Source organism: Phasianus colchicus, chromosome 8, assembly GCF_987193195.1.
Source record: "Phasianus colchicus chromosome 8, bPhaCol1.hap1.1, whole genome shotgun sequence".
Taxonomy (NCBI): Eukaryota; Metazoa; Chordata; class Aves; order Galliformes; family Phasianidae; genus Phasianus; species Phasianus colchicus.
The window spans coordinates 23,995,947-24,013,163 of NC_143443.1; the positions used below are offsets into that span (position 1 = coordinate 23,995,947).

General features: G+C 41.3%; 1 protein-coding gene across 6 annotated transcripts in view; it reads right to left on the reverse strand.

Annotated features, from left to right (window-relative positions):
* The window catches only part of NT5C2 (5'-nucleotidase, cytosolic II), a 56,456-nt gene that overhangs the window by 23,904 nt on the left and 15,335 nt on the right, over positions 1–17,217 (reverse strand). For 5 of the 6 annotated variants that reach the window (XM_031597555.2, XM_031597556.2, XM_090145439.1 and 2 more), the window contains 2 exons: positions 14,897–15,017; positions 4,234–4,307 (listed from right to left, as the gene is read on the reverse strand). In XM_031597555.2, the coding sequence (XP_031453415.1) occupies positions 4,234–4,307; positions 14,897–14,997 (175 nt within the window). In that variant the 5' untranslated portion in view covers positions 14,998–15,017. Of the gene's footprint in view, positions 1–4,233; positions 4,308–14,896; positions 15,018–15,556; positions 15,581–17,217 lie in introns of those variants that run through there. The other variant, XM_090145438.1, reaches the window with a different exon arrangement.

Here is a 17,217-nt window from a genome sequence, read left to right on the forward strand (position 1 = left end):
AAAACAGTATTCTTCAAGCTTCATTTCCCCTTCTTTTTAATTGAAACAGTTTGCAGTCGCTAGTGATGATTTTATTATAGGTTTATGGAGAACATGGAAGCAGCAGTGATTTAAGTACAGGGAAGGCCTCCCAAATGAAAGCATCTTGCTTGCTGATCTTATGTCTTATCCACTTTGGAGATGGAAGATAAAATTTTCAGCATGGCTCTAACGTCTGGACAAGGGCGGTGGTCACACAGGAATCTTTCCAAGCACAACCCAGTCTCTCATACTTATTAACTCCCTCTCCATCTGCCCATGGTCCGGTGTGAAATTACAGCCAGTCCGAAAACCTTGCTGCTGTAACCCTGTGCCTGTCAAGGGACATCTATCCTCATTGTGCAACCCATCCCATGTAGTACTCAGGAATGCCAAGGCCTCCTGCATTACTCAGATCCAGTCCTAATAATTAAAAGCGTAGCTCACCCTGAGAAAGAAGCAGCCAAACAAAATTTCCCCTAAAAACCATTTCTCTCAGCTGCATTTCTAAAGGGCCACAAGAGGCAGGGAGAAAGGTAGACTGATGTCCAACAAAGATTTTGGAGCCTCTGGTATTAGCGTACCTTGCACAACAACCCAGGAAGCATTGCGAGCTTCCATATGCATAGGAGACCTCATTCACCCCATGAGGATTAATCCTTGGGGGGAAAGGCAGAATCTAAAACCTGCAAGAGTCACTTCAATTTGCTTCCATTTTATTTTGAGCTCCTAGCGGCCAAATTATTTCCAGCTGTAACCACAGTTAAATCCAGCAATTTAATGTTCATAATTTCTCAGAAGAAGAAGCAAAAACCTTCAGGCTCTTTTTTTCAAGAAGACTTTACTTGCCTAACCCACCTCCATTAACAGTACTTCTCAAACCTATGCAGGGAAAGAGACAAACATGAGAAAACATAAAAGTTATTAACAAAAATTTAAAGTTTAACCTAATTTTGACTAGCAAACAGAATCATTGTGGCAGTGCTGTATCAAGGCAGCCTTGAATCTTTTTTGTTTTCAAGTCAAATGGTCCTTTAATTTAATAAGGTTAAGAAATACTACCCTATAAAACCAATGTCTGGAATCATATTTTATTTGCAGTGTAACATGATGATACTAACACTGTTGTCAGTTGGTAAGCTGACGCTCTCAGTCAGTAGCAAAATGCATGATTGCTGCAGCATGTGTGTAGTAGGTGTTACTACATCCATACACACTTGCAAATGGAATTACCACATTCCTACCAAAATCAGCTCATTTCAGACAGAAATCAGTGCTATTACGAGTAGGTTTGTCTGCTTAAACTCACACAAGTACAAAACCATCTCAAGCTTCTAAAGTCCAGAACAATCCTGACTTCTCTAGTACTGAACCACCTCCTAAGGAGGCTTTTGTGGCCACTGATTTGGGAGGAAAGAGAGTTACTGTGTTCTCTTTCATTGACACATCCTCTTCGCAAGACAGGCAATTCAGGGTGTTCAAAAATAACCAATCTGCTCCTGAGCTGTCAAAATCTATGACTGGCAGCTACAGCATGAATGCCATCAGGTTTTAGATGATGTGAAAGCTCATGAAAGAGAGAAGAGCAAAAACATCGCACAGAGTTTTAGGCAGGTCTAATGGCTCTGACTGCTGTCTACCAGTGGATAAGAAGATTATGCTTGGAATACTTCTAAACAACTTTACAAAAGTGAGTTTGCAACATCTGGAAGTCCTAATGTAGAAAATCAGATGAGGATACTGGGGGAGCTTCCATTCTTCTTCCTTTGTCTATTCACACAAGTCATGAATGGGCCTCCAAAATGCATCTGCTCACCATACATCATCTGGTATGCAGACACTATTTCTAAGTGTTAAACTGTGGATAAGCTAGCTTTATATACATGTGCGTACAAATAAATATACATATACAAATCAAGACAGTAAACATACCCATGTGAAAGAGTCTGTGGGGGATAATTTGCCCAGACAGAAAACATGATGGTGTCTTATGAATGCACTACAACATATTAATGTAATACTTGACCACCTCTTCATTATAATTCCAATTAATTAATTGCAATAATATTTTAACACTGTGTTCTTTAAAGCCCCTGCAATTAATAAATGACTTTTCTTGTGTGCCACAGGTACACACAGCAAATAATGGTCAAATAACAAAAGCCCTTACAGAGAAGAAAGGATGATGGTGAGACAGTAACAAGATGAACACGTAGTTGATAGTTTCACAGTTGATTAAAACAGAAAGGGGAACTATAGCAGGCACAAGGCTTTTCACCTGAAAAAAACTTTCCAGCCTAACTATATTCTTAGAACTCTCTGTAAAACGACCTACAGCTCTTATCTTTGTTTTACCACAGGAGAAGGCACAGCCCAGCAGCTTACCCAAGAGTGATCCAGATTTCCTGTTTTCTGCTCAGATCCCACCTCTTTTCTTTTTTTGCACCATATCCTGCCACTCAGCTCCCCCAAATGCACCGACTGCCTGCTGAATTGTATGGTTGTGACCTTCCAGCCTTGGAAGCCTCATATTTCCACATCCCAAGGCGATTAAGGATGCGTGAAACGTTCGCATCTTTCCTCTCATCAAACTGAGCATCATTTTGTGGATAGCAACACATTTGCTCTGTGTTTACAGGAACATGCAACACTTGAGTAAAATGAACAGTCGGAGGAGTGAGGACAGCGCTGAAACTCTCCTTCTGTCAGTTAGCAACACACTTCTTGTTCCACTGGGATCACCCGCGTCCCTGGAAATGCTGCCAGTTTGTCAAAGTAAGTTGTTCTTTCAGTACGGAAGTGAAACCCACAGCTTCTTTTTTTGTTGTTGTTTTTAAAGCATTTGTTCTTGAACTGTTTTGCACTCCCTAAAAGCCTGGCCATAAAGCTGTCACAGCTGGGAAATGCAAACACGGAAAGCGCGCGCCTGCATTCGTATCTGAGCCCTCTTTGGAACTGTATCTGGAAAATCCAGCGCCGATTAACTGTGATACACTTTATGACTTAAAAAGTGGCAGGAACTTTAAGCAGATTTATAAATAAGGTGTTGAATAACCAAACCTTTTACATATAACTAGCGCCTCATTGACAACTGCTTGAAAATAAATTGCACCAAAGCAAGCGACTGAAATCTGAACCTCAATTACTTGCCATAGCCTCCAAAACTGCTTTTTGAGCACTGTGTCCAAACATGTGAGCGCATGGAGCTTTTCCTAACTTTTGCTTACCCACTGACCCCTCACACTGCCCATAGCATCTCTCATTTATACTCAGTAGACACAGTAACTAGGTGACCATCCTTGACCCACTACCTTAACCTATTATTAGGTGACCCTCTTATTCTGCTTAATGTATCTCAGTGTATCCTCGGTATTTTAAGTTGAAATATCAAGAGCGATAGAAACTTCCTATCCACAACCTTGGAAGCGGTAGTGAGAAAGAAGGTAGAATTCTATGTGACAGCCTTAGTTACAACCTAGCCTACCTGACACTACAGCCTAGGAAAGTGGAAGTGGGATGTTTATCTTTTCCTTCCTTAAACTATGTAACATCATGTAAGTTTGATTACACAGAAAACTGTAACTTCACCCTTTCCTCCAGCAGAAGTCTCAGAGAAGTTGCCTGTTGAGTATTTGAAAGACGGAGAAGTCCTGCAGAAAATTTTAAGAAACTACAAGTCTTATGCAACCTCCCAAAGACTATCTGCCACAAAGAATGGGCAGTGCTTTCTAAATTAGCTTGATCAGCCAACACACAGTGCTCCCCTGCCTTGCTGCTTCTCACAAATGCATCGCTGATGTGGCCAAGAGAAGAGTAAGAAAAAGGAAAACTTATTCCAAACTGACCCTCCCAAGATGCAAGAGCATCTGCTGACTAAAGGTGTAGCCCATCATATGCACTAAGGATAATAAAATCACACTGTTATTCAAAACTAAGCTTTCATCAGGGATAATATCAAACTACAGTGGAATATAAACAAATAATTATACTTTTCAAGTTTCAATTTCCTTTAAACTGTACTAAAGCTATGTGGCTCATGACCAAATACAACTTCCAGATAACAAATTAAAAAGAAACACCTGAAATGAAAGTGGAACGAACAGTGAATTACATATTTGCTAACACAGGAAACACCTGCTAATTGGAATAGCCCAATCAAATACTGGTCTTCTCTCAACAAACTAAGTCAGTGACAAAGAGCAAGAAGACACTCACCAGCAAGCGTATAATCCATATCAAAGCCAAAGCACTTGATCTTTTCCATAGCTAAACTTCTGTTTACAAAGACCCTGTAAAAAGAGAAAAAACAAAGCCATTGCTTTGAGTATTTTCAACATAACCATATTTTAGAACACATATATTCTGCCTGGTGTCACAGGTCAAAACCAGAATATACCTGAAAACAGAGGCAAGATTCATTTTTGGCCATGAGTTCTCCTGAAGCAAAGCCATGACTTTGCAGGGTTATTCTAATTATTGGTATGCTGTCTAGAGACATACACGCATGCATGCACACACACATGGTTTTGCATGTGACCTGCAAAAATTCCTAAGAATAGAAGTGCAGAAGCTCCTGAAGCAGAATTCAGAGTTCAAGTGGAAACAGAAGATAGCAAGCAATACAGTTTGCTTGATTGAAATCAAAAATTACGAAGAGGTAAGAAGGGAAGGAAAAGAAAACAACATTTTCGTGAATAAACTCACAGCATTCAAACTCTTTTTGGAATTCTATCTGGAAACTCAAAGCAAATACTCATTACCACATTTACATCAATACGATTAATAAACATTTAACAGATCTCTCAAAAACAGAGAAAGAAATTTTCACCCATATTATTTCTATTGTGAAAAATGTTATTTTTATCTGTCATAAAATCTGTCGCTCGTCCATAAAAAAATACTAGCTTTTAATTCCATTTTTTCTGCTAATGCTTATTGCAATGAGCAGCTAAGCTGCATACTTCCAGGCTCTTTTTGATCACAGCATTTTAATACACTATATTCAATTTAAATTCTAGTAAATACCACAGTAAAGAAATAGGTCAGGGAATGCAACAAAAGCTTCTCTTGCTTCCTGCTCCAACTACTGCAGTAACTAAGCTGCTCATGTTTCCCCACAACTTTACAGCACACAGCAGATCTGAAATTCAGCAGGGCTTCTCCCCACCGCCTGTTATCGGAACGCTGCGGATGAGTCTGAGCGGCACAGGCAGGAGTTCAGTGCGGGATGGAAGCTGAGCTCCTCAGCATCGAGCTCAGACAGAAATCCCTCATTCTGCTCGAGTTGAGGGAAAGGTCTGTATGAGAACAGCCACGAGTCCTCCACCTGTACTTCGCTTTCAGTACATGAAAAATTTCCAAATATTTAACATCTCTAACGCCCTCAGCAGAGTAATTAAAAACCAAACTCGGCAGGAGGAGGAGTGGCACGGAGGGACCCGAGCAATGGAGACAGTAAGTGCAAAGCCAAGTGCTCAGATATTCTGGAAAGCTCACGGAAAGCCCGGCAGCAGGCAGGAGGCACTCAGTGCCACTCACTGCCGTGCCGACCCCCAAAGCTGGTGATTTCACCGCAAACTAACACCTAACTGTCACACTTCTATGCAAGTCGCCTTACCTCATCTCTCACTGATGTGCTCCCTGTTCAGCGCGCAGCAGTCTGATTCATCTACTCGCCTGAATCATGTTACACAAGCCCTTAAAAGCTTTCCTAGTACAGATGCAGTTTTGCTTGGATCTGATTTGACTTCAGAAGATCATTATGCCTCAACCGAGCCTTAAAGTACTCTGTATCTTCTTGGACAGTGCTATAGAAAACACATCTGTGGCTAATTTAACTAGTCACTGGATATCGTTGTTGTTCCACACAAATCCACTCGGAATAGTTTCTCTGGCAATAGCATGCTTTGCCCCTAACCTTGTACACTCTCTCTGGGAGTCACAGTTTCCTGGCACATCGCCTGCCTTTGACAATGGGGCTTGTCACCGAGGGGCCACAGAGGTTAGCGATGACTATCTTTGCTGATAGATTTATGGATTACCTAAACAAGACAAAATTATGGGGGAAAAGCAAAAACACCACCCTGTAAACTAGTAAAGAAAAGCCTTTTGGAAATAAAAGACAGGATCGTAAATCACTCAAATTCACTCTTGCGATGCAAAAATGCACTCTTGCCTTCGAGTAGGTGGAGCACATTACCCAAATCCACAGCTTGAATCAGTGTTTGTTTGCCTTAACATCTCCACAGCTCTGATTTAGCAGAGGCAATGCAAAATGTTATTCAGTACTAAAGAGTCTCATACTTTGTAAAATGAAGATGACTGTGTTCTATAGATGTCGGTGCCAGGAAGCACTATTTATTATTTAAATCCAGCACATGATTTCTGACCTAATCCCTGTGCAGTTTGTTTCTAAAAGAGATATTTAAGAAGGAATAACATACCTCTGGGAAACGCTAGCAACATTTTTTGTCCAACCTGCGGAGTCCCATTTTGTTCTCTCCTTTAGGCTCAGCCCCTGGAGCATAGTTCTCCGTCCAAGCAAAATGCCCAGACTGCCCGTCCCCTCTGGACACAGCAGGAATAGGAAGGGAAATTTAAAGAAGCTCGGGAGTCTGAAGGGCGACTCAGAATTGCAACATTTGGGAACAGTTTCCCAAATGAGGACAGAAAACAAGCACTGCTGAGACAGAGCTGAAGGCACTTACAAAAAGGGCAGTACGACAGTGCTTGGGAAAGACGAAAACAAGGAGCTGTGACCCAAGAGATCGCTTCCAGTCCAGCGTGCCTATGTTTAGATGATGACGACACCAAACTGACCAAAACCATGGAAAGACCTCTAAGCCTCAGACATTTTTTCATCACTTTCTTTTGGAGTATTTACAAACTGAACCCTGGGACTAAATAAAACACACAGCACATGGTGATACCGATGATCTGGGAAAGTTTACTAAAGGCAATGAATGGAACAATATCTATAAGCATATTTTTTGTTCCAAAACAGGTCTTTGGACTAAAACAAGAAATTCACTATACCAGTCCTGCCTTGTTTACAGTTGGTGAAGGCTGATCTTTCTCCGTCAACCTGTAAATATCCACCGTGACCTAGAAACTGTACGTGGCAAGGGCTGATCGTACCCTGACAGTCTGTGGGACCTGGCAGACTTCAAGGCATCCACCAACTCGTTTGGCAGGGTGACTGCTTCACTCACCAGTTCTAGAGTGAAACTGAGAAAATGTCTCTAAAAAAAAAAAAGAAAGAAAGAAAGAAAAAGAAAAAAAGGCTATTGCACAACAAGTTCAAGACAGGAAATGAGAACACGTGAATCAATTTAAACTTGGATCCATGAAGGCAGATTAAATGGCAGACTAAACAGTGGCAAAGCAATTGGAATCAATCTCACTTATCTCATGCAGGCCCAGGCAGATGCTCCATTCCTTTGTAGATGCTCAGGAACACAGTTCTAAATTCCAATAAGGGAAGATATCTCCTACAAATGCAACCCTTTATGCACAAGGGGCTAAATAGATAAAGGGGAGATTTAGGCTGCATATTAGGATAAAGTCTTTTATGGTAAGGATGGTGAGGCACTGACACAGGTTGCCCAGAGAACTGGTGGTGTTCCACCCCTGGAGACACTCAAGGCCAGGCTGGAGGGGCTCTGAGCACTTGATGGAGCTGTAGGTGACCCTGTTTGCTGCAGGGAAATGGGACTGGGTGGCATTTAAAGGTCCCTTCCAACTTAAATGGTTCCATGGTTCTATAATACTTACAAAAATTTACTCCTTGAAGCTGGCCTGCTTAACTTAATTCTGGGGAGTTTACTCAAAGTAGTAAATATCTGCAGTATCCTAGAAACTAAAGATAAAAGTTGAAATCAAACCATCAGGACAGTTTCTGGGAAGAGCCAGATGCTTGGCAGGAGCTGCAGATGCAGCCCAGCCCCATGCTTAGAGCTGAGCGAGTGTATGCTCAGCTGATCTCAGTAATGCTGCTCAGGTGTGCAAAAAATGTAATGTCACCACAGCAGCACAGGTGCAGGAAGAAGTGACAAGAGCTTGTAACCCTGCATATAAATAAAAGGTCTGGAGAAGAAGTCAGAGTAAAGTGAAAACTAATATCACCCAACCTTTTTAGGAAAGGACATTTTAACCTCAAGTCATTTTTCCAATTGCCAGAATTAGAATTAAATCATGCTTTCATTTTCCCAGATTTTGGTCTCTGCCATTCAGAAAATAATTGTTTTAACTAGGAGCACTGGAGTTAAAAATTAAGCTGATTTGAACATTCACCAGCACTGGACGATATGAGCAGCCAAATGCAGGCACCACATGAGACCACCTCATACATCCCTGTGCTGGTGCTGTTCCCAGTTCCACATCTGTCAGCAGCCAGGCTCCTCCTTCACCGGGACACCACTTTTCTCTTGCCTTCACCTGTCCTTCCCTTGTGAAAAATCAAGCATTACACTTCTGGCTGGAGCAATACGCTTGTAACTGTGTCAGAGATCTGCATCCCTGGTGCAGCAACCCTGGCCAGGCTCAGAGCAGGTGGCTGAGCCCACAACAGATCCACAGCCTTAGGAAAAAAAAAAAAACAGACTTCAGGTGCTGTTTCTGTGCTAACTTCCCTACTAATGAGCTCTTCCTCAAAGATTAAACCTTGCAGCTTGGCCACAGCAGAAGGTGCTCAGTGATGACAGTATTTATTTTCTTTTTAAGCTCTAAGAATTGTGCTGAACAAGAGAAAACCACGTTGTATGGCAAGGAAGAAGGAACTGCTGAGCATGCATAACGGGAGTCACAGAGCCCTCATATCCTCAACACTGCAATTCACAGTCCTTCAGATTTTTTTTTACAAGTGAACTGATCAGGGTTTTGTTACTGTTCCTGTCAATCAGTTCTGAGGTAGGAACCTAAATCCCATCTCTTCTCGAGTAACACAGGGGAGGAACGCAGGCGGAGAGGGAGAAATGTTTTTATTTTGTTTGTGCAAAATCTCAGAAGCACGCTGTACCCTGGGTGCAATTTGCATGTATAATATTGTGGTAACGTGACCAACAAAATAAACAAAATGCACCGGAATTACACAGCTACGGAGGAACATTGGCAGACGGCTCCTAACTCCTGAGAGGTCTCAGATTCCTGCTTCCTCATGGTTGAGGCATTCTGTTTAATCTTCGCTTTATGGACAACTTCTGTGTTTTAATAAGCAGGAAGAGTTAAAAAGAAACACAGGGGAACTAAATGGAAAAGCTTTTGATAGCTTCCCACGTCCAAGTTCCCCAAAGCCTTTTTAAAAGGATAATAATGAAAAAGTATATCACCACTGATAGAATGAGCAGATGCTCTCTACCGCTTAGTCCCCAGATGTGTGCTTAGAGGAGAGGTCCCAGCATATGACATACAGCTCTGGCTGCAGGAGACTCCACCAGCAGCAGTGAGAGCTCAGATGAACCCTTCAATGACTTCACCCAACCTGCACACATTGTGTGAGATACCTCCAGAAGGATACTAAGTTACGCTGGATTTTCAGTTTCATTTTATTCCTTCTTCAACCAAAGAGGAAAATTCAGACTCATCACTATATTTGTAATTGTGTTAAGAGTGAGTGTTTGGGCCTGACATTTGTTAAGGCAGGTGAAACAGTTTCAGATAGGAGACAGAGAAAAAAGGCATCAAAGTTTTAAGGCAACTTGTAGTAAGACTCCCAACATAACGCCCAGTAATTTCCCAAGACTAACCAACCATCCCTGCATAATTTCAGTGCCATAAAACTGAAAAATCAGATTACAGCTGAACTTAGAAGTCTGATGAGGCTGTATCCAGAAACACATCCATGAGTGCTCCCCTCCAAAATCCAGCAGCGTTCAGAGGGAAGCAGACAGCCTTCACCACTTCTATTTCCATTGTTTGGATTTTCTTCCCAGGCAACAGCAAAGTGCCAAGGAGCTCACGTATGGATTCCATCCCAAAATAACACACGTCTGCTCCATGAAACTATTACAGATCACGGGACATTTTCAAAGTAATTTCTTTATTATTAATTTGGCAAGTGTTCTGCTTTCTCATAAGCCCATCCATTCCGCCGCCTTAACACCCCTCTCCCCCTCTCTCCAATGTCGAAAGCACTAAAGCAAAATAAATACAGAGGCACACGCTGCCTGCAGCTCTACACATGCCACTGCACGAGCCCACGGAGGCTGCATAAAGACATATGAGGACAGACCGGAGCGGGCAGTGCCCACAGAGCTACGCCATTTGAAGTTACATTGGAAATAGCACCCATCGCCTCCTGGAACACCTCTGATGGGAAAAGGTACACAGCATTTTTAGACTAATAGTAGTGTTTTTTTCTCGTTTGCCACCCGATCCAATTGATCATTATAAAGGGACCTTATATATAGCTAACCTAATAGACAAATCGTTTCAATCTCTTAACCTAGTCTACATAACATTTCCAGCTGTTTGCAACCACCAAATCAACCCAGCGTTCACAAATTTGAACATGCTGAAACATATCTTATATACATTTTTAAATCTAGAAATGGAAACAATCGATTGGTAATTCTTTTGCTTTGTTGTTCCTTTTGTTCTGTTGATCCTGTTTGGACACGGGATGTTAAAGTATATTAACAGTTTAAATTACATAATGCATACTAACACCATAAGATGCTTTAAAAGCAAACTGGAGCATGTAGCTATAAAGCAACTTAGTTGAACGCCTGTGATCAGTCAGCAGCAGAATTAGGATTAGAAACTGTGATGCCACATCCCCTGAGCTAGCCAGTAAACAACTCTGTGACAAAACAAAGCTACGACAGAAACCCCACATTGAGGATGAGAAGACTGGTGCAAAATGGCAAAAGCATCCCAAAGCCTACATGTTTAACATAAACGGCTATCCCAACCTTGCTGCAAAGCCAAAACCACAGAATAAAAGTAAATGCAAATACCTGTTTCCTGGATCTTGGGAACTGTCAGTAACAAGAGTGGATGGAACACCAACTTTTTCCATTATTTGCTTTAACTAGATGCGGTTTCTATTTAAACCCTACAGAGCTATGCGAGGTAATCCAGAGGGTGCCTAGAAGTGCTCACTCCAAGTTAAAAAATAGACACTAGGGCAATTTGGTGGCTCAGAGTCAACCTAGTTCTTGGTTAATTACAATCACGTTAAATGACAGTACTCCTCCAGAACAAATGACCTAGTGATTATCCTCTACCCGGAAAAGTCAACAAGTGCAGCATGAGGGAGGTGGCCTCACAACCACACACACGAAGGAAAAACCACCTAGCAGCTATGTGTCCATTTTATTTCTGAATTAAAATGTATGTTGCTAATAGTGCAGTGATGCAGTATCCTCTTACCAGTGACCTCTGCTAGAGAATGAATAACATCTAGCTTGTATATTAATTCATCTTTAGACCTCACCTCCAACAGGCGCCAACAATGTTGTATAACTAGGTTTGTGGCTTACAGCAACACTACCCAACTTGTAGTCTTAGTTAAAGCGATCAGAAATACTCTGACAACATTAAACCACCCCTTTCCCCTCCCTATAGGTTTTTCAATTGTTGATGTTGCTTATACAGCCCTTTAGCACTACAGCATAGCATGCACTTCCATATTCTCAAGCTCCGCTTGCTTCCTCAGTAACCTCAACAGCCTAATTTCTCAGATGCTATACAAATTGATTCAAACACAAAGAAAAACCCATGGAGGAAAGCAGCTATAAATATTGATTTTGAGCATTCTTGCCTATGGCATGCAGAATGGTTACGATACAGTCATTACACCCTGAGTCAGTATGCACTACACCAGTTAAACCAGTCTCAAAAGGGATTTCTGCCAACAGCATTACACATTGAGGATCCATCCATCAATATTATACAGTAAGTGAAACACCTGAAAAAACAGACTCCCGGAAAGAAAAAAATCACAGAAAATGAGTACTGAATGGTAACTTCAGAGCTCATTTTTGAGAAAGTTTTCTAAAAGTTTAAAGCATATGAGAGCATTTTTAAGGTACATTATACTGCTTGGACTGGAAAATTTTCCCCTCACTTTTTGTTGTTTCAACATTTACAATTCAAGCATACCATATCTGGTCTACTTCATGAGAGCCAGAAAGTGAAATCAATTGGTTTAACTATCTCCACTGATAATTAATTAAGCTTGAAATAAATGAACAATGATACATCTTTTTTTTTACATTTCACACTTCAGAAAAGCACTAGTAGCAGCAATCAGAAAATCCCACTGAATGACTTCAAGCCCAAATAGGCCTCCAGCATGGAAGTAAGCATAGCTCCAGCCATGCTTATATCTGAATGTGGCACTGCTGCCAAATTCTTCCAGATAGGACCCATAAAATCACTGGGACAAGCTTACAGGTAAATAGTATTAAATTTGTTATTTTTATTGTGTTCCTAAATCACTTTGGATTTGCATCCTCAAGGATTTTTTTTTTTTAAGCTGCTAAGATAAGAAGAGACAGAAAAACAGGCTTAAACAGAAAGAAGAGAAAGGACGGACTCAAACATTCACAATTCTAAGCCATCAGTCCTTCCTAGAGCACAACGAAGTAACCAGTGGTACATGAAAAAAAGAAACGTGAATCTCAATATCTTCAGTTTTCTACCTCTCTTTTTTATGAAATTGAGAGTGCTACAGCAATAACCAACAGTCAAAGCAAACTGGGATCTTACTGAAACAGCTTCACATCCTAAAAGAGATGGCTGTGACAAGCATACGTATCCTACATCTGAACAATTAATGAAATACTAAAAAAAAAAGAAAAACAAAAAAAAAAACAACATGGAGAAATAACTTTGTTCCCACTCTGTCATTTAAAGCCTGCATTTATCTTTTAAGCAACAACACATCTGTTAGTACCAAGATCACAAAAACTACTAGAAATAGAAGTCTGACAACACTGCCTCTGGAATGAAGTTGTTTCAGATTCTTACAATACTGGATTGTTAAAATAACTCCCATGAAACTGGTACACTAAAGCCAGTAATAGCACAGATTTATACTACAGTCTTGGCACCGGGTTCTTTCATTCTCTCTCATGTTCCCTCCCTCTCCAAAGAGGACAGTAATTTCAAAAAGAAAACATGCCTCCCCTTAATGTATTTCAAATGCCATGCTTTCCATGAAAACCTGGAGAGTTAGCAACATTTCTGCTCAACAAGTTTTGAACAAGACATTTCTAGGTTCAATAACTGAATATTTAAACTGTGAAAGACACCAATTTCAGACTACCTGATCCCAGCTCCTTTGAGAAACCCTCCTATATATGAGTGCATGCTCATTTACTGTGGGGAAATTGATTCTGGAACAAACAATGGATACAGATTTTTTGCACGAGTAAGGGTTAACATGAAGAGTACTTAAATGTGTGAGCTCTTGAGGACAAGTGCTGCGTCCCTCAGATCTTGTACTACATTTAACAACCTGTCAGCACCTAACTATAGTTAACATTGAGCTAAGATTTAGGAAATAAATAAGCAGGCCTTACTCTGATTTCATTTACATCAGTCTAGATCAGAAGTAACACAACTAAAGTCCTAGGTAAAATTATGATACAAATTTGTCAATGACTTCAAGGTTAAGATTTTTGCAAGGGAGCAGTATAAAATTCATCTCTTTACATGCTATACATAGTTACATTAGGACTGTTCATATCTTGACAAACCAGCTGGCACAGAGACTTAAATAATGTCAACATTTAAGACATATACCCGAACATCCTTCAGTGGAAATTGGAAAGCTTCAGAAAGGCATCACAGGATCCATTACTCAGCCTTTTACATTGCAACTTGCACAATCTGGCCTATCATATCATGTTAAGGCATTTTTCTCTAATTAGATTCCATTTGGAGATTCAAAGATACCTAACACTTCTTAAGCATTTCCTCAGAAATACCACCATGTATGAATCACAAACGCAACATGGCATTTAAGCATGAGGTTGGGAAACTTGACATCTTTTTCTATTTCTGTATCAGATTTCCATCTCCCCAACTCCTGCTGAACACACTCTGATTATCATACTGCAGGACTTCTCAAATTAAACAAGCTAAAATTTGATGGTACACCTCCCACAGTCAGAATACTGACAACTACTAGATACTGTTGTTTTTAATGCTGTAACAGTCCAGACATCTGATGAAGATACAGACTGCATCCATCTTATGCTCAAGGCCTTGGACCTTGGAAGCTGTGGGCTGAATTCTTGGCTCAACCAAACATCCAATGTGATCTTGTGAAAACAATCTATTCTCTGTACCTTGATTCCTAAGTGATAAAATGAGAGCAACAACATTTATTTTATTCTGTAATCTTGTTTATTTAGATTGTAATATTTGTTTTTTTTTTGTTTTTTTTTTTTTTTTACAACAGAGGCACCTACCAGAGAAAAGGAGGCCAGGAGGCCAATATGTAGAGATACAATTCTCAAACACTCAATTTCTGCCCTATTTAATTCTTCATTATTTTTATTTGTGCGTTCCAGTGTCTAAGCTTATGCGCTCTCACTCTCTAATGCAATAATTAGTACAATATTTCTGTCACCTAGTATTTCTTGACTTCAAAGCTTCTATCCCAAAATTTAACCTGGAATTAATCTTTTGGCTACGTTCAAAAAGCACACCTTCACATGTATCTCACCTCTACTGTTTGTACATTCCCGCAGGCAAATACTGTGTTATATCCTAAAACATTTTCTACTAACACTTCTGGGGGTGGGAGGTGGGAATGACCTTTCAGTTTGTAACAGCTTGTAGAAAACAACAAGAAAGGGGAAGATTACATTTAGTTCATTCCCCTCTCTCTCAGCACATCAGCTGTGGAGCTCCAGGAAGGACTTACCGGTGATAGGCTTCCCGGCGGTACTTCTTCAGAGCATGCCCATCCATGTTTGCAGGGAGATCTGCTGCATTCTGGAGTCGGTCACTCCAGGAGGTTGTCATCTTTAAATGCTTCTTTATTTCTGAAAGAGCCAGAAGAGAAAATCTTTCTTAAATTCAAGATCTGTTTCACCAACAAGTTGTCTGTTTCCTGGTGCTAAGAGATGCAATGCTACTCAGGAAGTCTTGCGAAGTACCCAGTGGTACTTTGCCTTCCTGAGATGTCAGATGAGATAGGGAGCCAAGACAAGAGCAGGGAGGGCTCTTCCACGTGGCTGGAACTTTTAAGATATTCCTACCCACTGTGGTGAAAATGCTTTTAGAAACAAAGACCTTGTCCTCATTGCTGAAAAGTCACTTTTTTTTTTTCCTTTTTAAATCTTAGACTTACAAACATGCATAAGCTATAACTGTTGGAAAAGTTACCCTTTACACACGAGATAAATCAGGCAAAGTAAATCCTACAAACTCCAGCCAGCAGGACCAACCTCATCACGTTTACCACAGTAAAAATGCAGAGCCTTTTCTCTGGCTTTGTTTCTTATTTGAACTCTGGGCAAAGACAGTACTTCAGACTGACACCAACTTAGCAGAAGAAACAGAAGGGAAGTATAAAGATTACCTTGTGTTCTCCGCAGGCCAAACCCATTAGGGCAAAGCGAGAAGACACTCAAAACTGTACTGCTACCCATGCTGACATTCACAAACACCCGCAACCCTTCAAGAAGTGGTTGTCAAAACTAAATCTGAAGAAAGCTTCAGGAAGGCCGTGCAATGAGGCTAGAGGGGTACACTCCCCCCTGTGTTATTCACATGCTGGTGGGAGATGTGTCCCATGAGGACATCAGATGAGGCACAACACAAAACTGCAGCTCTGTGTAATTGTGCAGCCAGGCTGCAGGGCTTGCCTTGTTTACTCTTCCCTTAAAAGAAACACAACTACCCACAAATTAGATGAGTAATGACACTGTAACCATCTCTAGACACCTTTAAAAGAAGCCTGCCCTTGTTCCACAGAAGGAAAACGTGATTTCAGCAAAGCAGAGAGCACAGCATGTGGTCACGTTATGACTTGAAGTCATTGCACTTGGGTGTGCTCGCTCTCCTAGAGACAATCTGTATCATTTTTTAATTTTAATTTTGATTAAAGACCAACAGCTGTGATCATCACAGCATCTGTTAGTGCATTCGCCTACTATTTGTTGGTCATAAAAATCAAACAGGAGGCAAATAGCTTGGCTGTAAAGAATACGTTCCTCCCTCCCCCAGCATTCCCTACCCGTCTCTCAGTTACTATAAGCAACGTTTACAAACGCATCTGATGCCACATCCTAAAGGTCACCAAATTTAGGCCCTGGCAGGCAGCCACAGGGATGCATTCCTGTGCTGAGAGCTGCCTGCCACCAATTCCCCACAGCACCCCCAGGGAGGAGGTCAGCGCAGCCAGAGGGACATGAACACGTCAGCCAACCACAGCTTCCACAACAGGGCATGCAGGGAGACACAGCTTCTAAAATAGCCCAAACCCAGGCCGCTAAGGGCTTATGAGCAATTACCAGCAATTTAAGCAGTGCCCAAAGGCACTAAGGGAATGAACAGCCTGTGAGCATCAACCTGTTTCTCTTCAAAGCGGGGCACTGCGCCCACAGCACTGCCTGCCAGGGGCTTTCTGCAGCAGCCCTGCTGGAGGAGAAGACTTAGGGAGTGCAAGGCCCACACAACGACAGGCCTCAGGATCTTGTGGGACCCCCATACTGAAAGACACAGAAGGCTTATGTCTTCAGAAGGTGGAAAATAGGCTACCCCATAAACATTTTGAGATGGTTTATATCACCACCACTGTGGTCTTACTGGAGCTATTGTAAAGCTACTGACCTTGAGCTATGGATTCAGATCTAAAAGATATCCGTGTTCAAGGCCTCTAAAAGGAAAGTCAAATAGCTCTACAAAACTGTTGCATGGTTGGCTGCGAGATCTTGGTCTACCAGCTGAATGCAAACTGCCCACCAAGATCTGAAGACTTACATCAATGGCCAAAATCAGAACCGTTCCATTATGCTAGCTACTTCCCACTTCATCTGCTTCCCATCACTATCACATCACATTAAACATAGATGCTGACACAGGCGCTAAGATAGGACTGTACGCAACAGCCATCCATGCCACACATCTGATAGCTCCCCAACAGCATCTCACAAAGAATTCTAGAGCCCACATGGTAAAAGATCATTAGCAGGTTACCTTTGTCAATGTTCTTTCTAAAATGAGAAGTCAGTGAAGCAG